General features: G+C 28.5%; 1 protein-coding gene across 3 annotated transcripts in view; it reads right to left on the bottom strand.

The window, feature by feature from the left end:
- The window catches only part of LOC132935293 (calpain-A-like), a 51,701-nt gene that overhangs the window by 19,873 nt on the left and 5,039 nt on the right, over positions 1-26,789 (bottom strand). For 2 of the 3 annotated variants that reach the window (XM_061001787.1, XM_061001786.1), the window contains exon 2: positions 21,111-21,243. In XM_061001787.1, the coding sequence (XP_060857770.1) occupies positions 21,111-21,243 (133 nt within the window). Of the gene's footprint in view, positions 1-12,578; positions 12,868-21,110; positions 21,244-26,789 lie in introns of those variants that run through there. The other variant, XM_061001788.1, reaches the window with a different exon arrangement.

Here is a 26,789-nt window from a genome sequence, read left to right on the forward strand (position 1 = left end):
TTATTTTTCAGTCAAACAACCTAACATTTCCGATGAATTATTATTTATTATTATTTTATATTTACTCGCTGACAAGTAACAATACTCATATCGTTTTTCTTATACAATGATATTATATCATTGAATTTAAGTTTAATACAATCCATTATACATTGACCCACTTGTAAGTTGTAACCAACCTAATGTACAGCAGAGCGACATCCACTTACCCGATTTTTTTTTTTTAATTCCTTATTTCAAAGCAGAATATTTTTGGGAGTACTACCTATAATATAATATAGGTACATAAACATCGAATTTTAGATGAGTAGTTTATAACTTATAGGTATTTAATGTCTAAAGGTCTCTGAAAAATGTCCACTATTCCGCTTACCTATAACTAATAAACTACTTTAGTTTGAAATTAGATTAGAAGTAGATACTCTACTACTAAAAAAAAAAAAATGAAAACGATAAGAAATAGAAAAAAAACCATTTTCCAAAACTTAAATGTTTTTGGTTTTTTACTGAAATAATGAGTCGTTCATGTCAAATGGATCACTCCGTATATGAATAGAAATTAAATATTGTAACCATAGATAACTGAGCAGTTTGTAAAAAATACTATAAAATGCATTATTCGTATTGATATAATATAATTTAGGTAGGTAGGTAGGCACCTACTATTTACCACGTAGGTAATGTATACGTGAATGGTGAATATATTTAAATAACAATTGCCTATAGAAAAAAAAAAGGTGCATAATATTATACTTATCATCCACAGTTGATGCACATTGCACTCTTTTACCTTTATCAGAGTATTATTATTTAATCTTTTTGAACGGGTTTGGTATTTATCTGTATATAAATCGACTAGCTTCCACTTTGTATTTATCTACGGTTACACATTATCGTACCTATATAGAGATAAATAAAATTTAATATTTTTTAGAATAATTTTAAATTTTGTTCGCCTAAATATTCACAAATGGACTATAAATATGATATGATACTAAAATTCAAATGAGCTTAAAAAAATCTCATTATTATATGAATAAAGCATAGAAAACAGTATAAGAATTGTTGTTTTTTTTTCATTTATCTATTTTTTTCAACGGTTAATATATTTTCATAGATGTAAAAAACTGTCAATCGTATCTCTTATTATTAATTATTAATTATATTAATTCAACTTGAAGATTAAAAAACTATTCTTAGCAAAACTTGTTTAAAAAATCAAACAATTCAAAATACTTTTAATTTTTTACTTAATTCTCCTGTAAAACATTTAATTTTAATAAACGTTATCTGTTATTGCATAGTATTTGTCTCGCTTCGCTAACGTTAACGAAAAACACAGTTGTGTTATTGTTTTATGGCGTGGTATAAACTGTTTGAAAGTAATGATAAATCGTCGTATTTGAAAAGTATGAGTGGAGTTTATTTTTCCGTAATATAGGTACATGTGGTTATTTTTTATAATTATATAGGTAAGTGCTCATAAAAAACCAATATTAATTTCATAATATTCCATTTTTTTCATTATTATGATTATTACTTAGTAGAAAGTTGGAATAATACAGTACTTATAATACATTTGATTAATCCTGTTTAACTGAACCTCATCACATTATCATCGAATAGGTAATTAAATTAAATATTAATACTTTCACTGTAGCTTAAACTTTTAAATTTAAACGGTTTTAAAACAAGTAAACTATTGGTACTTAAAGTATTTAAATACTTGTCTGTTAGATTTAAAATTGTTATAAACTATTTACTGAGAGTTACGTAAAATTAATTACCAATATTAGGTACAAAAAATGAAAAACATATAAAAATGTAAATTATTACCTATACGCCTATATAAATAATATTATGTCTAAATTGCAAATTATATTAGGACAACTAGAACAGTTAATAATCGTTAATAGATCCTTTAGAATGGACTTGAAGTATTTTATATTTATTTTATATTTACATAATCACGTGTCTTTAGAAATGTTTTAAAAAACATGGTCTTAGTTGTATTACTGAGGAGTGAGGATGTTAATTGTTATTTTATAAAGTAAATAATAACTGCCGTCCAAATAAATACTATTCAAAATATTTTTACTATAAATTTCACAACTTTTTTTTCAAAGGTTCATAAAGTAAAAATAAATAGATAAATAAATACAAATATTTTTTGCCCACCGAAATACGTTTTAAGAAACGAGAAAGACTGTATAAAAACTCAAATAACCCGTGTGGGTTTAACTTCTTTTAAACTTAGCATAATAGACACGTGTAGGTATATTAATGCATCATCGCGAAAACAATATAATAAGGCACGATACATATATAGATCAAATAAATTTACGAATAATAGAAAACGTTTCCGTCTATTATCTATGTGAAGTCTACGATTATACCGCTACGTGGACTTCATTTTATTTTTGACTGGAAAGAGAAAGCTGACCTGAATACCTTATGCATATAGTAACAGATGGTAACAATTTTAATACAATACACTGGACAAAAATATGTCTCGAAATTTAAGGTTCAATGGTCGTACATAATAATAATATTATAATACGTATATTGTATGTTTGGTTTATTAAGTTAATCTTTTCTCGGCACTTTTTTCAGTTTATGACATTTCTTGGTCATCGATATAAAACTAAGCAAATTATAAAAACAGCGGACATAAACATTGTTTATTATACGCAGGTTATTAGTTTTGGATAGGTGTAACACAAGCCAGTTGGACGTCAGACAAAAGATATTTTTTAATTAGTCGAAATGTGTAATATTACTTAAAAAACTAAAAAATCGATTCTGATCTGTTCTAAATAGTTAGAAATAATTATTTCAAATTGAAAAAGTAATTTATAAAAAAATGAATTCGAGATTGAGCATTTGAAGACTTTGCGGAACGTATCCATCCTTAAGAAACAACTTAGCTCAAATAAACAATGCTCTGATTTGGTTAGTTTGCCTTCGCGCTTTCAAATGTATAATAGTAAAAACACCATCTCACGCCGAAGTAAACGAAGCGAAACAACAACTCGACGCTCTGTTTCGGTAGGTAGGTAGGTAGGTACGTATATTTTGACTAGAGCGCTCTGCGCTTTTCCTATGCTTATTATAATAAATTATTACTATTATTTGGATATTGAAAACCAACACGTCTGACACGGTTAATTAGTTAAAAAGCGTTGTTAATTTATTTCATCGTTTTAAGTGACAACGTTTATTTGAAAATATGATCAGTTATTGAGAGATATTATGATGAATATTGATGAAGTTTAAGAATACCTACTTACATAATTACAATTTGAAATCGGCATTAAAATCAGAAGTCAACGATTACCTAACGCTTTTAGACTTTAGTACTTGCCACTATCAAATATAACTTAATCGAGTAATAATATTTTAAAATTCATATTTTTAAATATAAATGAAATAAATATATATATACCTGTAAACGTTTATCAGTCCGTAACAATCGAATTAGTAATGATTATTTTTAATTTTGTTCCGTAAATAAAGGTTTACGAAAGTCATAGTTGTATCATCAGTTGTGTACCTATACAATTATATTCTAATAAGTCCAATAGGTAATCCGAAATTACGTACAGTAATTTAAAATAACTATTTTCAATCAAGCATCATAATTTTAAATAATTTACTGTTTAGAATATTTTATGCATAATATATAAGCCCACGCACTGACTATATTGATCACATGCTAAAAGATACATTTTAGGCGATCAATTTTCAAACAAGCAATTATTATTTTATTTTTAAGCCATAGCAGATTTGTATCATGCATTTCGTGTTGGACTTATGCTGCGTTAATAATTGCTATAGGTACACTAAATGACGTATACAAAGTAAGTTATTACAACCACAACAGAAACTTCCACAAAAAACAGGTTTCAGAGCGGAAATTAGTATACGTGCAACTTCTAATTTGTGAATGTTTATGTATACACGATTTCAATTTCAATCTAACACATTATTTCTGAACGACTGAACTTGTCAATTTTTACATAATATCCTATGTTGTATTACAACACAGGGAAACATGAGATCGAGTGACACAAGTGTGACACATATTATGGATTTATCATTATCGTAAAAATGTAAAGCCATAATCAGAACCGACATAAGCGTAATTGCATAGTAGACTATAATATTATAGTAGTTGTGATATACTAATATCATATGACATTTAAACCGGTTACTCGCACGTGACATTATGATTTTTAAAGACACTCGTGATTCATGAATAGTATAGACAGTATAATATGGCAGTTTACTCATGTAAACATTTCTTTACTTCAACATTACGCGAATATAGGAATCGCCTCTTTAGAGTAAAATGCGGGTCTGTTTTGAAAAATGTAAAAAGTGACAAAGTAATAATATAAATGTAATAATCGCTCGCCCGCTCCTGGGACAGTGTGACGCATCCAGCTGTGAGATGACCCACCCAATAACCACATAACTGTTGCCGTCGTACATATTTTTTTCTACTTTTTTCGTCATCGATGACGTATGTTATGTACCATCATAAAATAAAAATACACACACTACAAGGCACATCAATAATGTATGCGTGCAATTGTTCAGTTTTCATGGCCGTATTAAACCATACAGCCCGCATAATCTAAAAATCGCTACATAGTAACATAATATGGTAAGACGTGTTAAAAAAAATTCTAATCATTAAAATGTGAATAGTGGATATTATAGTCTATAATGTATGCAAGAGGATATCGGTTCATCAATATATTGTTGTCTGTATGTACACAATAATATTATCAGCTGCAGCACAAACTGTATCATAAAGCGAATTCGCTCATTCAATTTTATGGCAATGTGTATAATAATGGACGGTATGATACAAATTATAGTAAAACAAACCCATTATTAAATAACTAATAAGGTGATATTATGTACAATACGTATAGATACCTACGATTTTATAAATTGTTATTTTAGTCAAAATATTAAACTATTATACTTACGTCGGTCGATTGTTGGGAACTGTAACTTATTGAAGATTACATTGTTTTAGTTTGTATAGTTTAGAATATTTTATTATTGTCTTAATATAATTATAATATAGAACCTACCTATCTATAGGCTATAGAGGTATACTATAGTATACTGTATAGGTATTATGTTATACTAGAGAAGTTTAGGTAAATACGTTATTTAAAATGTATAGTCACTTGTATAGTCAATTTGTTTGATTCTTTGGAATAATTATATATTTGTATTACTTATTACTCATTGTCTCATTATATGACACGGTAGAAGGATTTATCGATTGCATTATCAATACGCATAGTTCTTTCAAATTTCTAACATTAATAAACATTAAACGTTTATAAATTTAACTACAATAGAAATGCAACCAAAATTAATTTCTACGTCGGAAAGAGATCTATTTGAAAAACCACAAAGTGTTTATGCTTCTTCGTGCCAGTATGGAGTTTCCACTTTCTAAAAATGTATAATATAGTGTCTAAACATCTGAATGCTATATGAACATTTAAAGTAATCCTATAGCTATCCGACAACAAAAACCACGTTTATTGTAAAATTTCTTGTACAACCAAACAACCTGAAATTCGTTCCAACACTGCAAATAAATACAGGACTATATAACTAAATTATTTTAAATTTGTCTCCATTCAATGTTAATAAAAACATATCAATGCCGTGGCAAATTAAATGTAAAGAAAAATATTTATTATATTGAATAGGTATCAAGGAATAAAATCGTATGAATAAAAACGTCAACTAGACAACTATTTCTCTCAATGAACATATTATGCAAAAAACAAGTAATAACAAGTAAATTACTTCAAAAATATTCAAAAATCTAGTTATTCTTTTATAATTGATTTTCATTTATGCATTATTGCTTGGTGAAATAATATGCTATTATGTATGGTGAATACTGAATACAATACAGTCAACATAATTAGACTACACTATAATAGTAAATAATTTAATTGAATATGAAAAGAGAAAATAAATTGTTTAAATATTTCTTTAATTAATTAAATTTAAACATTTTTTTTTAGAACAGAATTTAATTTTAATTTTTATAAACATTTTTACATAGCATATTTTTAGTATATAATATTTTAATGATAATTAGCGCATAAATACAAGCATTTTTTGTACTTTTTAGTGCATTCCGTAATCCCAGGACCTAATAATAAATTATAACGCTGTAATAAAACCAGATGTTATTTTGTGAACAAAAATGTTCCTCACAAAGTCACGAAAAAAATATTAAAAACTGAGTACAAAATTGTATACATTTAGTTTTAGTTTTAAACTAAAATATAAAATCCAATTCTGAAATAAAATAAAATAATAAATAAATAATATATTATTACATTTAAAATGTATGGTCAGAACTGTGTACCTCCTAAATAAGTTTTAAACACTTAATTATTTATAATTTATACATATAGATATATTAAAATGTATTAAATATTTATTTACGAGTAGAAAATAAACATGGATAAACGACTTGACAAAACCAGTTATTTCTGGAATCTTAGTAATAAAATATAAAAATTAAATAAATATTACATCAATGTCACATAAATATGTACGTAATATTGTTATTATAGTCTATGCTACCGTCAATATTATTTACAATTGATAATTTATAAATCAATAATTACATAATTATATTCAAATGTACTATAAATTGTCTTAAAAGAAATCGAAACACCATCGCTAAATTATACTGAAATGTGTAAGACTCAATATTTTACATGAATTATATATGTCCAAATAATAATAAATAAATAATAGTTTTGAAAAAATTGTCAGCACAACTAAAAAGTAACTTTAAAGATACAATGGGTATTATTGTAATATTATTCTAATTTTAAAAATTCTTCGATACACATAATTTTAGTAGTACATAGTTGCAGTAAAAATTCACGTTTCAATACCTAATTAATATTCATTTTATACAGATTAGTAAACGTAATTACATTTTTCTTTTAGTTTCTAAGCTGAGCGATAATTGTATTGATTTTACAATAATATGTTTTTTTTTTGATCCATCATTGTTTTTGTCCAGTAACACTGCTTCGATTTTCTTCAACAGTATCTTGTTTAATGAGAAAGTGAATCTAGTTGGTACGTTTGGGAGGTCAAATTTTAAAGTTCTCAATAGTTTTCGAAAGGGAAGCCAAGGGAAAAACAAACCAAAAGTTAAAGGAAAACGGTAATTTTTACGCGAAATCGGTTTTGGTTTTTGGTGTAACTCTAAAACAAATATCCGTAGATAAATGCAATTTTCACTGAATGTTTCTATTAGCCTTTTTAATACAATTTTCAAAATATTTTGATTTGTTTTGAACTGTTATGATTGAAAAAAAAACTATTTGACAGTTTTAGGTAAATTTTTCCTAACCCTAATTGAAATTAAAACCAATTTAATAACAAGGAAAATCGGACTTAATATTTTTGGCTTATCGCCAGTCTTTAAAATGATTCACCTCTGTATAGTATATAAATATTTTATTAGGTATGCCTACTAATAACTATAATAGAACTCATTATAAACTGCGGCCTGCGAATATAAGATACGTAATATATTTGATTGTATCATTGTATCAAATGTGTTTATACAATTTATTTATACTTAAATTTTATTATTTTATACACTATAGCGTATCTATATACCTACCGTACTGTATAATATAACAATAACGTGCCATGCTAAAGGTAGCGTGCGGTTGGTCTAACCAATTAGTTAATGAAAAACTCGATTTACGAATTATGGTAGATAACAACAATGTTATACACAATATTGCCAATATAATAATTAATCTACTTAACTTAATTATAATTTCAATGCCGTGTATATATTATTATATATGGTTCTATGTAGATACTACTTATAAGCCTACACAGATTTTCTTAGTCTATTTAATGATCACTCATCAGTAGTCATCACTGTCAAGCTGTTCAAATATATTTTGAATATTAATTTAAATTATGGTAAAGAGGCATTTCAATACGCATTTTAAATCACAATACATAAATATAGAGTAGAAATAGTAGAATTATAATTTTGCCAGGCAATATATTTTAAATTCCATAATTAGTGCATACATTTTCGTCAATTTCATATTTGGAACACTACCTACTTAAGGTTTATCGTGAATAGTGGGTTTTATAATTAAAAATAGGTGGGTAGAAAATTCGACAAAGTAGTAACTTGTATTATGGGCGCAGGGTAACAGTATATTTCGATTGAATAGTTTCGCTTAAAAAAAATGATGAAGCAGATTCATTAATTTTAATGGCATCTTTATATTTTGGAAATGTTACTTTTAATAATATGTTGATAGGAAATTAAGCAATAACTCAAAGAGCTAGAATTCTTGTGTGGTAAAAATTTGAAAAATTGTAAGGTACTATTCTTTGGACTTGTATACAAGTTCTTATGTTGTAAACTATAAATACCTACATATTCTTGACTTAATTACTTTAGTAATAACAAACAATAATTCTTTATTTTTTATGGTAAAAAATCGATAGTAAGTAGGTAACTATTATAATACCGGGTTGCATGAATAACATTTATAATCAATAGTGAGCAAATCACTATACACATTGTACACGTGATTTAATGACCCATTGGCCATAATGATTGGTTAACTAATATTAAATAATTAAATAATCTAAGTAATCTTAAGTAATTTAAATTAATCAATTTGTTATCTACCCGGCATATCGATCTCATTGAATATTTACTATGGCCGAGGGGGGGGGGGGGGGGTGGGGGGGGGAGAGGAGGAGCATTAACTTAAATTATTAGAAGTATAATCATATAAAAGTTTCCATAGTTATGCCTAGATATGGTGAGGTTGAATAAACACATAATTTATAAAATAAAACTATTAACTATTTAAATAAATACCTACCTAACCAATAACCCTGGGCCATTTTTTAAAAAAAATTGTTTTTATTAAAACAGTTGAAGCTGTAATTTGTGATTGAGGTGAAACCGCTTGCGGCTCTGGTTCACGGGGCCCCTCGAATATGATGAATGTGTCCATCCCACCCCCACTGCTGCCATGTGTACAAGGATTGACATCTAATATTTAGGTAATCTTATACTTTCAAGTTTCAACAAATAGTTGACACTTGAATGACAGTAGGTTATATAATATTACAAAATAATACTAAAAATCACTATATCGGTTACTATCTAGTTCGCCGTAGCCAGTTTCGTGTTAAGACTTAAGAGGAAATACAAAAATAAGGGCAGTCTTGGCCCGGACGGAAAATGTTTAGGGGCGAAAAATTATTTGATATCAAGACAAAACGAAAGTCTTGTAGTTTAGTAATTTACAATAACTTTTAGGAAGACTTATTGATTATAAAAACATAATAAGACATTCACGTTTTCGACTTTAGAAATTATATTGTGGCGATATTAAAATGTTCTAACTTACATACCGCCCACCGCTGTGATGTGCTGATATCGCGTAAGCGCGTGCAAGTGTTATATACTTTTAACTTAAAAAGGCCGTTGCACCCTTTCTATTTTAGTTCGTATTATTTTAGAGTATAAATTATAATATGTCTAAAATACGTCTGCAGCAGTACGCCTATAATATACATCCTGATGCAGAATCATTTTTTTTTTTTTTTGTTTCCTCGTGTTAAACTACGAATTTCATAATATTTTCAGTTTGATACGTTTTATTTGTAAATTACCAAGGTATTAATTATATTTTATAGTACATTCTCGTCCGTTTAATAAAGATGAGGTACCACCGAGACCGCGCGATAGTAGCAGAGTCCTATTTACTGAAAAACGATCGATTTCAATTGACGCCAAAGGTCAATTTTTTTTTTTTAATAATAGTGGAAAGCTAATGAAAACATTTTCTGCCCTTTCGAAAAAGAGTCGAGGAAAAAAGTATTTTGATGGGTAGCACCGTAAAAGGGTAGTAAAGGGTGACATATTATATACATAAATACAAATCTGTCCCAGGTGGCACAACTTGCCACCAACTATTAATTCGATCATCGGATATATTATAATTTATAACAATACCATTAATACCTATTCTGCTGTTCAACACTACTGGCTTATCTGCGTGCACGTGTGCCCAAACGATGGTATAAAGTATAAATTAATAAAAATCTGTACCTTACGCCGATAACGGTTAAAAATATAATCCGGATTCCAGACAGGAGTGGAAGAAAACGACGTTTTAGACGTTTTAGACGTGCATATTTACTACAGATTGATATTATTTTCGTTTGTATAGTCAAATCGGCTTTAACTCATAGATAATATAAGAATGGATAGGACATGCCTTTGCCAGTTTCATATGGGGCCGTGTGCTTTTCTGGGGGAAGAGAGAACGTAAAGAGAGAAAGACGTATGACGCTTTTTTTTAAGGTTATATCCAAAAACTGTCAACTTTATCAATTTCAAATTTGTATTTTGATTGTTGTGCCTGAAAATGGAAATTGGAATACTCAAATTACTCTTAACTTTGAATACATAATTAATTGTAAACAGAATATAGAATAATATAGATCGTTAATTATTACTAATTAATCATCAATGTTATTTATTATCATTTATCAATTATCATATCAATATTTGTCCCATAGGCAATATACATAACCTAACCTAACCGAAGGCGAAATCTTTCTAAAAATACATTTTTTTTCGTCAATAATGTTACAAAAAAAAAAAATAGAAATAGGTTTTAATTCACGCCGTCTGCACGTCTACCACTTTCGCAGACCGTTGTTATATCGATGTACCGTTATCGCCGGCCGGGCAAACGTCATTCCTTATAATAATTATTAGAGCCGCCGCCGCCACTTAAAACATTATAAAATAATCTCGATACTCAACTACCGTAATATAATCATAACAGTAAATATTAGAGACAAAATATGTAAAGGCCAGTAGATATTAATCGTTTTAGTATTTTACGATAATCTGTGACGTTACATTTTACGAGTGTTGGAATTTAAAACTATACGCAAACTTCAGCTCTTGGCGCGTTTCCCGTCGGAATTCGGCCTGGGAGATCCATCCGCCGAGATATTATAAAAAACAATACCCCCCCCCCCCTCCGCCCTCGTATATAATTCGACGGAAAAAAACTTCCGTTTCTCCGGTCCCCGCCACCACAGGACAGGACAGGATACGTGCAGGGTGTAGGCCGAGTGCCGAACCCGACGAAATGGGCCACAAAAACAATAATGAATTGTTCGTTTCGTTACGATTTTAGAAATATGTCGAATAGCCACGGAATAATAGAAATGTTTATTTATAATATATAATTAGGTAAGTCGTCGTAGTCGCGCAGCGCTGTAGAAACACGTTTTATCGTTATCGTGACTGGCCATAGGTTATTGCCGCGAACGCATGAAAACACGACACACATTTTAGATACCCTACGCCCGTCATAGAACTACGTACAACGTAGGTACATATAATAATTTGTACTTGGAGTTTTTATACTTTACATTTTATTGGAATCCGAAAAGTACCAAGTACAGTTATTTCGTTTATTACGATCGGACACGATACAATACAGATAAGCCCATCTATTACATAGGACATAAAAATAAATTTGAAACGAGTCATTATGGTCATTCGCATTCATTTCAGAATAAACATACTAATTATAATGCTTTACTATTAGTGTGCTAAGTGTCTCTGAACATGGATACCTAACTTACTAAAAAGAATTGCACCATTTAAAAAATATAAAACTCAATCATGTAGTCAAACACAGTAATCCTTATCCATATGATTACTAAGTTTTCGAGTTATGAGGTAGTAAGCCAGTAAGGTACCTACCCACAATTATAAATAAAAAGGAACGCTGCAAAAAGCCATAATCTTTCAATATTTCATTTTCATATCGAGGTCCTTTTTTTATAATCGAGGGCCCCAAATTTACGTTATTGCTATGACCAGTGACCACCGTCGTCATTGCTTACTGAGTACTATATAACTACTAATCACTCAATGTTTACTGGGAAAATGTATATATTATTATAGTATTGTTGTCACCTGTCACTATAGGCATTGTAGTCATTGGTCGTGCCAATTGAATAATCAATAAATCGTAAGTACGACGAAATCACGTGACAACAGGTATTTATTTGGTCGGGACCATACAGGCGCTGAAATAAATACAGAGTATTCCAGTAAGTCTTTCTATAAAGAAATTGACTAAGAGATGTACTTAAAGTAGGGTGAAAGAGGTCAGGGGGAGGGGAAAGATAGCACATGACTTATTGGTATATGGCACATGACACATGACTATAACTATTAATATCGAGAGAAGAGGAGATCAACAAATTTTTTTGAAAAAGATAGCATACCTCCTACACTTTAGACCCAATCCTAACATTATATTATTAACTATTTCTTTCCAACGATACAGTTGAGCGTGACGTCTGTCACAAGACAACGTTTGACAACGATAACTGCCGGCCATTGGAGACGGACAGTCCGTAATATAATATTAATAAATAATCAGCTCATGACGTCTGCGGCCGGCACTCACCACTTTCAGATGTTTGAGCGACGGCAGGACGGGCTGCAGTTCGCTGATGACGGACATTATCTTTTCGCCGGACAGCGCCTCGCTGCCGTTCAACAGGTTCATCACTTGGTCCTTGAAACCCTCCATCGGGCCGGGATCGATCACGGCCAGAGAGCCCCGATGCGCCCGCGGTGTTTATTGACTCGGGAAATCGGTGCCCTACGAACAACGATGTGAGAACGCCGACGAAGCCGCAGTGGTACTGATGCGAGGGCGACCTTGTCGATACACGGACTGCCGTAGTGCCGTGCAACCGGTGGCGAGACTGGTGAAGTGGCGAACGTGTTTCGGTGTAGGCACTACTCTATGCGTGCGGTGTTGTTGTTCGTGCCGAATGCGCGCGCGGCGCGCCGGGTCGACGGCCGCGTCCGCCGTTTCCCCCTCCCGCCGCCGCGTGCCATCCACAACACCCGAATCGGTGGGGACCCGGCAATACCGATACGTTTCTGATCGTGTTCGGCGGTTCCGAACCGGTCGGGATTTCGTACCGTCGAGCGCCGCCGTCGCCGTCGAGCCCGGCTGGCGGCCACGGGCGGCGTCGGCGGTCACTAATTTTTTTTTGCACGAGTAATGTGTGCGTCGTCCTCCCGCGCGTGCGCGTGCGCGAGTCGACGGCCGTTGCTATTACTTATTATTGTCGTTGGTGCAATAATTTATTAATGTGCAATATTACGTTATTTGCAGGGTTGTGAATTATAAATGCACACCAATAACTATGACATTTGCATGCACTTTATATGCACCGAAAAATATGAAAATATACAATAACAGTTATTTTTCCAAAAGGCGAAACTATACAAAATTGGGTATTGCAATTAAATCACAGGCAAATGTCTAAGGCTTGAAGTAAGTACTTTATCAAGATTATTATGCGTAAAATATTACAAATGAAATTAATCAAACGTATATTATTAAGAAAAAAAATAGATAAGGTTCATAAAAAAAAAAGGATAAGTGGATGTCGCTGTACAGTAGGTTAGATGCAAATAGGTCACTATTTAATTGATGGTATTAAATTTTAAATCAATGAATGATATATTATAATATCATTGCATACGAAAAACGATTTTGAGCGGAGATGGTTTGTAAGTGTGGATCTTTTATATTATATTTATATTGTTATTACTTATTATTAATACGGCAGGCGGTAAGCTGCTAAGTTGAATTGTTATTATAAAATTACAAAAAAAATAACTAAAATCGTTATTCTCTGTTATTTAATATGTAATTTCGTCAAAAATTGAACATAAAATAACTATAAAAAAAACTATGTTTTAGATTGGAATTCTATCTTTATTCTGTGTTGTATCATCAGTCATCACGGACGGCTTTGCGCTTGTTTGGAAACATCAATAATAATAATAATAGTGTGACTTGTCGCGGCGCTTTGGCTGCTATACCAGTCTTGCCATGCGACTGAGAGTAAGTAACGCCAGCTGCTACTAGTTCCCGGATGGGTGACCACCCGGGTTCGTAGTAGTAAAAACCTTGCCACACATACACGGCCTCAAGTTCAATAAAAATAATAATATTTAATAGGTACCTATTAATAATAATAATAATAATAATAATAATAGTGTAGCAAAATTAGTGTCTGTTAATAATTTCATATTGTTGATTGTCATTATTTATATTATGTATTGTCGTATTGGCAACATAATTATTATGCTCCAGTGATATTTTTGGAAAAAAGTAACTTCTAATGTAATTAAGTTAGTTTTTAAACTCAAAAGTAATGTAACTTGACTAAATAAAAAAAAGTAATTTACAACATACAACGTTATGGCCTTAAACAAGTATAAAATAGGTAATATATTACAACTTCGTATAAATATAAGACTACCTAAGGATTCCAAGCATTCTAAGCTTCTGAAAAATATACACTGAAACTTCAGAACACTGAACAATCAGTGTCGGACAGGGTCACGGATTAAATTAATCATAAACAAAGTTTGTGCCCTGTGATTTGGAAATAAGGGCTCCACCCCTAAATTGATTTGGTATGGGGAGACAACAACTAATGTTTTGATAAGCCCAGAAACGTACATGTACACACTGTATACATACTATACCACACGACTTTTCCATTTTCACCGTGACATCAAACATTGTAAAAATAACACTAACCTAACCAAATAAAATTGTATTATTGTTTTATATTTATTTAAATCACAATACCTACATCATTATCATAATTTACATATTTTTAATTATTATCAATAGTAAAAATATAAAAGATATAATAAAAACTTTAATAAACTAAATATGAATAATATCTCAAATCAATAACCATTTATCATTGACAGAGCTTCCATAATAACTTGAGAAATTAACAATATTAATTTATTTAAAATATTAAATATTAAAAATTTTTTAACTTTCGGAAAATATGCGTTCGCATATTAAATAATAATAATACAAGTAATCAGCCGTTGCGCAATCGACTAGATAAGTATGAGTTTATTTATACATAAAGGTAACTTATATACAATTCGTACAATGATAACGTCATTATTTTAATAATGGCTGAGAACATAATATGTTATTACTCATTATTACATATTATATTGTATGTTTCTAGATTTGACAAAGTGTTCATTTTCTATTTAATCTTCTGAACGAATAATAATAATTCATATGTATAAAATCAGAGGCCCCAAGGCCCAAATTACCATAATTAGATCGGTGCCCCGTCCGCAATATTGCGCACTAGCAGTCAGGAGAAGTCTGACTCTGAACAAGTATATATTATAATATATTTAGGTATATATATTATATGTATACTGACTTACCGAGTTCTCGGAAGAAATAAATAATACATTTTCACTAATAATATGGTGGACGATATGCAATTCGTTCCAGCGACATCAGTAGATGTAAAATGTCATTCAACATAATAATAATATAATTCACAAAGACGACTAAACATTTGTTAAAAAACCGGCGCACAAATATGAGTCCAATCCATATTATGGTACAAAACTGCTATGTTACTTATTACTATTATTAGTACAGTTTTCGAAAAAAAAAAAATATCGATTTTGAAAATGTTATAAATATTTTTCTATTTCATACTATACCTACCTTGTAGCTAAATATTTAAGGATTTTTATTACTATACTTACCAACCTAATGAAAAAAAGTTCACAAATGTTAGCAATAAAATAATAAAATATACCAAACTTATTAGTTATTTTGTTCTATGATAGAACTTCTGTCCTATATCGTATGGTTTTTAGAGAATATAAAGCCTGTTTAATGACGTTATAATAGCATCATAAAATAAATTGGAATTTGTAGAGAAATTCTTATATAGAATATTATAATAAATTATGAGCAGTCACCGCGCAAAGCCGACGTAAAACAATATTTCCATCAGTTTCTTTTTATCATATACCTACACGGCTACTAAACACTTATCTTTTTGCACCGAATACTTTTATCCTTATACTATACGTGGGCTAACGCGTACCTATAGGTTTTTTTCTCGTTTTTACAACTCAAGTAACTCCTAATAATAATTGGTACTGTAATTATTGGTTTATCGTTTTAGAAAAATTGGGTTGTAAAATTGTAAATTTGTAATTTTGTTACACCAACGCTATTAAGCTGCAACACCTAAGGTTTCAACATGTTTGTACAAAATTCCTTAAAAGTTTTTGTGATATATAATATATATTACTAAATATATAGTAATTATATAATATATAGTAATTATTACAATAATATACCTAATATAGAAATATAAGTATACAACTAGTTGTTATTAAAACTGATAAATAAATACCGACCTCGAGGTACCACCCTAGAATGGTGTAAATAGCATCATCGTGATATAAATTATAGCTTTTAATTTATATATTTAAAATATGTCATTGTTTATAACAAACAATAATAAACGTATGGTAACAATAACTTTCAGTTTCTTAAGAATCATTTTTTTAGACCAAATGACAAAGTAACCGATTAACAAAAATTGTTTAAAGAAAAAAAATCGTTATTTTAAGTTTAAATATCAGCTAATTATCAAAATATGAACTTCAATCCCTTAAAACGTTAGGTATAATACATTAAACAATGTGAAGTTTAAACACTTATAAAGAAATTGTGATTGTGTATTTTAGATATTTTAGATTCTGAGCGAAGCGATGAATGTATTGGATTTATAATGTTGTTTATGTGTTTTTACTCTTGTTTTTTGTCTTTTTTTGTCTTTTAGGACAGTAAAAGTGCTTAGATTATATTCAACAGTATCTTATCTGATAGGAAAGTAAATTTAATAGGTACTTTGGATCAAAAGTAAAAATCCAGTAAAATCCTAGTAGTAGTACATTTCCAGTAGTTGAGCGCCGTGAAAAACAAAAGAAAAATTAAGGAAAAACTGGAATTTTTAAGCAAAATTGATTTTGATTTTTAGTGTGACTCTAAAACATATGACATTTTTACTGAATGCTTATAATAGCATTTTCTATAAGCGATAATATTTTAAAAATATTTTTACTTATTTTGAGCTGTTTACGGACATTCTCAGTTTACAATTTATTTAGTTTTTTATTCTATAAATAATAAATATATATCTATACAATTTTATTTGTTGGGTAAATAAGCTTGAAAATTTAATAGAAGGCTCCTAATATTTTTTCAAAGACAGATGAAAAATATAAATTACGTAAAATTCACGAAAATGTGCAAATTATTTTGAGTTAGAAATTCTTAAAAAATTGTCTATTTAAATCTAAGGTTTAAAAATGTTCCTCATAAATTTGTCTACTTTTATCAACAAAAAATGTCTACAAGCAAATCAAATTAAATTTTTATGAGCATTTGAAGTTAATATTTTTACAAGATTGGATATTCACTCGATTTCTCATGTAACGATTTTGTTATTTTGTTTTTTATTCGATTTTGGCTTTTGGTATAATTCTAAAACAAATGACCGTAGTTTGACTGAATGTTTATATTAGCATTTTCTATACACCATACAATTTTCAAAATATTTTGACTCTTATTGAGCTGTTTACGGACATTGTCATTTTTCAAGTTTTTTAGTTTTTTTTTCTAAAATTGCCAATACAATTTTTTTTATTGATTTTGTAATAATATGTTCAAATTTTTTTTGGGGAGAAAGCGAAAAATTATTTTAATCCACTATTTTATACTATAAGAGAAAAAATAACAATATAAATATAAAATAAATTATCATTATAAAATAATATATGCCGACAGACCATCTCTGATAAGAATTATTTTTTGTAGACAGTGATTTATCATTGAATAAAAATCGAACATATCCATTACAGTAACCTCAACTCAATGACGAAGTACTTACACATACCAACTACTATACAGCAGATCTATTTCACAGATTTTTCTTTTTTTTACGGTTCCGTGTCTACTTATAACATAATTTATAATTTATAAATACTTCATCAACTTATTAGAGCCATTTTATTTTTCACTAGCTCCAAGAAAGTATTATTGTCAAATTTTTAATAGAAAATATATCGATCATAATTCACAGTTGTTCTCGATAACTACTAAAAATTTAAAATGTTCCATCGCGTCATCTTATTGAAATTGAATAAAACTTGCTCAATGAAACTTTGAATACACCTTTACTGACCCAAACCCGAAACAATGTTACCAATATATTTGATAAATATATGGCCTCACGCCATTTATTTTCTCGCCCTCTCATCATTTTAAATCTTACACCAAAATTCTAAAAAATGCTGTCAATACTGAAATGGTTGTAGTAGGTAGGTATATTATTGATAGTATAATATCATAACTAAGATAGTATGATCTGTTAGCTTGATTTCAAACTACCTACCTATTAAATATGTTTAATACAACATATAAATGATGTTAAAAGCTTGTTTACTTTACTACGGCATACATACAAAGCAGGTGCATCTATACTTATATTATATTTCAAATTTCAATAATACATATTATTATAATATTATATACTTGAAGGGTAATTTTCCAATTTGCGACATTTTATTATTTATTGATCATCATTATTATAATGTAGTAGTGTGAAAATAGGATGTGGGTGCAATGTATACGTATTTATCTCTTATACAGTTATCTTATACAACACATATATTATATATCTCATCACGTATGCCTGCAACCAAGGGTGCACTCAGGGAGAGTGCTGTTGTGTTGATTTATGATGGTCGATGGGTGTCGTCCGAGTCGATGAAACCGTTTTTTTTAGAAAAGAACGTAACAATATATGATTACAAATGTTTATATTATAATATAAACATCCATGTGACTGTATATACAATAGTCAGTATTGTAATATATACATTAAAGGTAATGATGATAACCCTCTTTTTAGTATCACCTAGTTATGAAGAGTGGCTATCATTACAATAATTACATCTAGGTACTGTTTAAGATACACATAAATATATTACTTGAATTTCAATAAATATATTGTAATAATGCACATAGCTATTATAGCAAATATTATTCAAGAATTATCTCTACATTAAAATCACTAATATTACATACATTTATATATAAGGTACCTACATATAGGTGGGCAGAAAATTAATTACCCACAAACTTAGTAGTGACTGTGCTCTGTGGCCACTGGAGTAAGACCAATTTTTTATCAATAATATACTGTCTTCATACGAAATTTCAGAAGTATTTTCGACTGCTGATTACTAAAAATATTCAAACTGCAGAATACAAGATCCAGATGACAAAAATCAGTACATACTTTTTAAGAATTATTACCTATAATTTATCACACATTGTTTAATTTATATATTAAAGATCCATGTGTTATTTATTTTCTTCGAATGCCCAACATTTTAAATATAATCTAATATAGGTAATTTATAACCATGATATTATTCAACGCACCTACGAAAAGTAAATTAAAATAATCGATAATAGTCTGCCACATTAATCACAAATCACATCTTATCATCGCCTAAATATTATCGGTTTTAAATATCATAAAATTAAATCCAAATGATGGACTTTATGAAATCATCATAAGAATTATTACAATAACATTAAAACCATTTCGTTGAAATTGAAAATTATTTATCTATACTATGCTATTGCAATGTAATTTTATGATAATCAATTTTATTATCACAATAATATGAACTATAGTATACCTAAATAATTATGGGATTATAGCATTACCTATAATATTATACCTACCTATTCTTTATAATATTACGTAGTCTGTAGGTGCATTCAATTTTAATTTTCGTAATGGACAAAACTAAATATTTTAGTTGAATTTACAACTAATATTTTCAAGGTGTAAGTAAAAATAAAAATTTAAATTGAGTAAAAATAAATAAAATTTTTAGTTTTCAATTTGTTTTGACTTGACCTAACTTATAAGTTATTAGTTATGTTTCCTCATTTAAATAGTTTTAACCGTATTGTTATACAACTTTTATCGTAGCTCATCCCGTTGGTTTTTCACTATTCCTACATTTTGACACTAGTTTTTTACCTTAAGTAATAACTGGTGTGCTATATAATTTTTTTATTCGATAAAATGTTGACTGGTATACCGTACATTATACCTATAGGTAATACATAGTAATACATAGTAATACATTCTAAATGTCTAAATATCGTCTAACTCTAGCGGTCAAAATATATAATCTAGCTTGATAAATTATGAATAAACGGGTATTGAACAATTGATATACTTAACAATAATTGAACATAAACTTAAAAATGTCCATTTACATATAATATATTACACTCAGTTGTCTACGATAATTTTAAAGAACATATTGACAATTTTAAGAATATAGGTAGGTATCTATAATCTATATATGAATATAATATGACTATATAGCAAAATGTAAGGACATTTGTTTTGAACATTTATTTTTATTATGAACAAAAATAATTTGTTATGGACTTATTATGGATTTATATTTATTATTTGCCTGTTAATTATTTTATAATATTTTATATACTATAGATTTTCAAAAAACAATTAAGATATTATATTAATTTTTTGAACAATTTTCATAAAAAATTTGTTAGGTTAAATATCTGTATTAAACTGAATACCTATTTAAAGTTATATCAGGTTATTTTTTAAGAGACAAATTCAGAAAATGTCTATGATTTTAAGATCACAACTTTATTTTGGTCACATTGAATTACTTATTGAATTAGCCATAAAAACTTTAAAAATTAAAAAACATTTCAAAATACTCAAACATTTATGTTAGATAAACATTTAATATCAAAATAAGGTTTTTAAAATCAGAGTCCAATACAATTTACACAAAGTCTTCATATTCACTTCATCGAATTAATAATCTATATATAATATAAAATCAATGCATTATAAAATATAAATGTATCAAGGTAATATATGGCGTGGCTACTGGCTACATTTCTGCCTAATAGAAATATATTGTCATTTTATTAATATTTAATTATATGTAAACCTGACCTGAATAGATGAAAAACACAGCTTACCTTGAAAATAGATAAACCTGGGTGGTATCTAGATGTACCATTTGTGTTTCCTTCGTACCTCATTAATCTGTCCAGGGGCTTGTATATCCCATGTGGTTTGAACATACCCAAAGACTTTGGCGAAGGATACAAACTAAAACATTTAATTACAAATTATAAATATTGAATCCATAGTATTAATGTATTATAATATTATCAACAGAGATCACGTTCACAAACGATATATTAATTTAATTTGTCTTTTAGTATGGTTCATTTTCTTTAGGTTATAATTTCACTACCTATTCCATAATTTATTCATCAGCTCCCCTTCCCAAGATACACACAAATGTTTGGCATTCTATTGTTTTTTGTTTATTTGATTGGTTTAATGTATTTTATTTTTTATTTTTTTTTTTTTGTGCGTTTATTCACGTGGTACTATGAGCCAAACATATTTTATTAAAAAAAAACTTAAAAAAACTTTTTAGATTCAACTGCGTTTGATGTTTTTTTTCAAACACAAGCACTGGTTATAGGTTAATGTACCTGACAAGTATAGCAACCGCCAACCATATATAGACGGTATAGAGTATAGGGGTTCTATGCGTATGCCACTATGTCCCATACATAAAAAATGAACGGTTAGAACAGCGGTTCTCAAACTGTGGTACGCAGATGGTGACATAGAAGTACGTGGAATACCGTGTGGTGAATTCATAAATTCATATTTTAGATTCTGAGCGGAGAAATCAAACAACAGCATCTTTTTTGATAGGAAAGTAAATTTAGTTGTTACTTTGGAGGATCAAAAGTAAAAAATTCTCAGTAGTTTTCAAAAGCGCTTGGAAACATAAAAAAAATTAAGAAAAACATAAATTTTCAAGCAAAATCGGTTTTTGAGAAAATAGATTTTAGTTTTTGGTGTAACTCTAAAACAAATAACCGTAGATACATGCAATTTTCACTGAAGGTTTATATTATAATTTTCTATAGACCATAACATTTCAAAATATTTTGACTTGTTTTGACCTGTTTACGGACATTCTCAGTCTCCAATTTAATGCGAGATCCCACATAATTATTGTTCATATAGATATTTAAATTTATAGAAATTAAATAGATAACATTTTTTTTTATAAGCGTTTGAAGTTCAAATTTTAACAAAATATTTCAAAATAACAAAAATATGCAAAATAAATTGTTGTTAAAAATTCATTCTGTTTTAAAATAAGGCTTAAAAATAGAATTACACAAGGTCCCTCATACGATTTTCTTATACCAACCTAAAATCCTCAAAAACACTTGTACACGTTTTATTTTTATAGACGTTTCAAGTTCAAATTTTAATGAGAAATAACGATTTTATTTATTTTGACGTAATTCAAAAATATATTATTCCTAGAAACTTTTTGACACTACATTTAATACTATTTACTATCCACAGTTAAATTAAAAAAATAATTAGATTCATTTGAAGCTATTATTAGGTACACCACGATCCTATACCCACCGTTTAACGTTGCCTACATCATCACGTCGGTATTTACTTATAAATTACTCATATAACTATACTAACATTAGATGTAATAACTAATAATATAATAATAATTAATATTAATTATCATGTAGATAGTATTGTGATTAGAATTTATAAGAATTAGTTTAACCTACCGGCTATTATATACCAATTGAAAAATAAATCATCAATAGGTAGCAATATAAATGTACAATAAAATATCCTTAGAAGTATAAGCTGGCAGATCTCTTATCAGAATCGTTTTCCAATTTTTGGATATAGGTATGCAATAGTTTATCGTCGAATTCAAATTTGAAGAGATGCACTATACAACAGAAAAACTTCTCGGTTTTTTCAATCCATAATAATACTTTTGTCCACACGGTGTACTAAAATAATAATAGTATAGTGCTTGAAAACTTTTCACATCGAAAACGTGGTCTCCCCGACAATAAATAATAATATTTCATTATATTAAAAATGTGTCAAATATTGAGAAGGAAAATATCGAATTTGTTATATAATTTTAATTTGCGTAGTACCTATATAGGTACGCAATTGTGATGTGTTTTTTTCCAGATATTATAATAAGCCAAAGTGCTCCAAATTCAGGGAGCATTCCATTCCGTGGGCCGTGGGGCCTGCGCAACCGTGTGACGTTTTTTACAGGTTAGGTTATGGCGTTTACTTTTGGCAAATGAGCAATCCATACATATATAATATTATTTAAAACATAAATTCACTCATCTCCATGCATAAACAAAACGCGATGAAAACTCTTAAAAATACTTCAGTCTCCCGTCTGCCAAAATATGTTCACGCGGAACGAACCTATTCTTTTTTTTTTTTTTCGTTACAAAAATAATCAATGTGAAACACGCCCGATAAGTTTCATTCACATAATTACACATTGTTATATTAACCAGTGAAACGGTGTGAAAATAATACTATTTTTATCATTAACCTTTGGATGGCATGGCAACTATCGATTTTTATGTAATAGCCAATTCATATTATTTACAATCCAGTGATATATGCCTACACGCGATTAGTCTTTCTTAGGTACGTTAAATCATCGACAATAAAGGTGGTAAATGATGATAATATTTCAATCAGACTCATACATTATAACAAAGATTTTCCTTCGCGCCGCCACTGAATGTCAGATGTACAATATAAATGTGTGAAATTACTAATAAACAGATATGATATCATGGAACGTATTTCGTACAAAAAATAAGAGTATAATAATATATTACAATGACGGATGAGCTACCATATTTTTAAAAAATAGGTCATCAAAATAATACTAACATTTTAATCATTTTGGACGCTGAGCCAAGAAGACTTTAGTTTTACGATATGGTTTTTTTTATTATTACAATATAACTATACCGTCTTTCAAGTTTAAAACATTAATTCTTTAGAATGGAACTCAGAAGTTCTATTTAGTAATATTAATACACTCTTGTCTAGTTGTCCGATAAAGACAATAGACAGACATATTTCAAATTTAAATAATTTAAGAACAATATTTTCAAGAAAACAGATTTTTTAATGCCTCAGAATTATGGATATTTTTTTATCCTACGATGTCAATATCCATTTAATTTTAAAATCTATATAATCCATAATCATTATTATGGGACAGGTACCTCATTGTTTACTATCACTTCGCTACCAAGTAAACTATAGTATAAAATTGAATATTCAATTAAGATTTAAACAATTTTTAATTGCACTTATTTTATTACCTATAAGTTAGATTGATTTAATTTAATTTTAGTAATGAATAATAATATACTTAAACACTTTTATTAAACGATTTTTTTTTTAGCTATTGTTTTTTTATTTGTACATCTGGCTTTGTAGGCGGGTACATGCAGCCTTCGGGAAAGTCCTAAGTACACACTACACAGAGCAACACGAAGTCACTAGGTAGGTACCTACCTACACATAGCCACATAGGTACTATGAACATAATAATATTATATCCTAAAATATTTTTGAACGTGATGGTTGTTGTGTTACTGACTATAACTATAGTTGTATAAATATTTTAAACATTAATAAAAACAATCATCCTAAATAATATTCCATAATTCATAACTAAGTTTTTATTTTATAACGTATTTGAGAGTTTCTCCTTTCTCATAAATCTTAATATATTTGTTTTGAAAATTATGCCAGTGCCTGCGCTTAGCCTTGAGATTATGGGTATTTTGAAACATTAACCAAAACAATTTTTTTTTTTTTTAAATCTCTTATCTAGATCAATTTGTCTATATAATATTGTAAGCAATTTTTAGGGGGTTACTAATATTAAAAAAAAAAAAAAAACATTTATATTCTAATTTAAAAATTTATAATCGTCATTCGTCAAAGTCATAAAACAGTATAATACGATAGGTACAAAGTTGAAAGAGATAGATGTCAATTAATATTAATTCTATTAGAATAAATCTACATAGAGTTCCGACAATGGATTATTTTCTTCAAACGCACGAAATATTCATTGCAATTTTTATTTCAGTTATTCATTGCCAATATATTACCATTTTTTTTTCACGTACATTTTCAACACGGATTATTTTTATTTTATTTCTAAATAATAAAAATAATAATTTATTAAATCCATTTTATCTAATATTTTAACTTTTTTCCAAATGATTTATAAATACGTGATGATAGTTTGGCATATACCAGTAAGGTCAGTAGGTATTAGTGTATATTATATACCTAATTTATATTATAAGCTATAAAGTCACGTAAAAAACGAAGCACACATAAAGATCGAGTACAACTATACTAGGTAGCACATATTATAGATCATCGTTTTTTTATAATAGATAATAAATATTTTAAAATAATGTAATGCAATTAGATACATGTACATTTTGATTTTTTAGTTAATATAATATTATAATTAATAATTAATAATTAATAATAGGTACTTATTACCATCTATGTTAGGCCTATAATTTCGTTTACTGGATTGGTTTTTTTTTTATTGCTTCCAAAGAGTCTCTTTACATGCAAAAGCGTTCCCTAACTATAACACATAAAGTATAGAAAATTTTGAAAAAATTGAACTTATTTATAGATAGTAATTAATTAATATTTATTAGTAACTGCGGTCTGACTTTCTACGAAAAACCAAACTTTTAATTCAACAGAATGCGCGAGTACCTACCTACTATCTATAGATACTGTACGAACATGCATCACATATTAACAGTATAATATTATAATATTGAAAACATCTTTATGAACTAATTACTAAAAGTCTGTGTTTCAAATTGTATGATGATAATGACGTGATATATAATCGTATAGCTACATGTTCTATTTTCATATTTAATTATATTTATGTTATACATCTTTATAATTTAATTTTTATTTTATTTGCTGTAATGTTGATTTGTTGTCAAACCATACGAATAATAAAAATAATATATACAGCACCATCATTTTTCTCACATAGGTAGGTACCTAGGTAAATTTCTGATCAACGTGAAACATTTCTCAAATGATCTAAATTGTATAGATACCTATATAGTAATTATACTAGTTAGGTATACTCTTTGGTAAATTCAAATACTTTTTTTAGAATTAAAATGTGAGCTCTAAAACTATGTACAATGGTGTCAATACAATTAGGTATGATTTCTAACTAAAACAATACTAAAACTGCATAATGGTGTCTAATTAGTTTATCTTTAACCATACAAAATAGTTCGATCACATTATGAATATAATATCATTTTGTTTTCATTAGATAGGTTGTAGATATAGTTAAATAAGCATTTTATTTTTAAGTAATTCAGTATTTGTAAATATTAACTCAAATTTTGATTAGGTATAAGGTGGTTATTATTTTGTTGATTTTTAGTTAAATCCTCCAAAATAGGTAAATAGTCACAAGGCCACTATTTCTTTAAATCAGGCCCTGGATAAGTTACTGCGATGTAAGTGTTAAATTCGAATTTAGTGATAAATCATTGAATATGAAAAACGATCCTGAGCGAAGACAGGTTCTAGCTATTATGGTCTGTCAGCCTATATTACCAAGTATATTTGATGATATATTTATGTAGCTATCGTAATAATTTATTTTAGCAGGTATTAATAATATAGTAGGCGATATATACGGTATAAATAGGTTTAAAATTAACCTAAAT

This window comes from Metopolophium dirhodum, chromosome 1 (genome assembly GCF_019925205.1).
Source record: "Metopolophium dirhodum isolate CAU chromosome 1, ASM1992520v1, whole genome shotgun sequence".
NCBI classification, from domain to species: Eukaryota; Metazoa; Arthropoda; class Insecta; order Hemiptera; family Aphididae; genus Metopolophium; species Metopolophium dirhodum.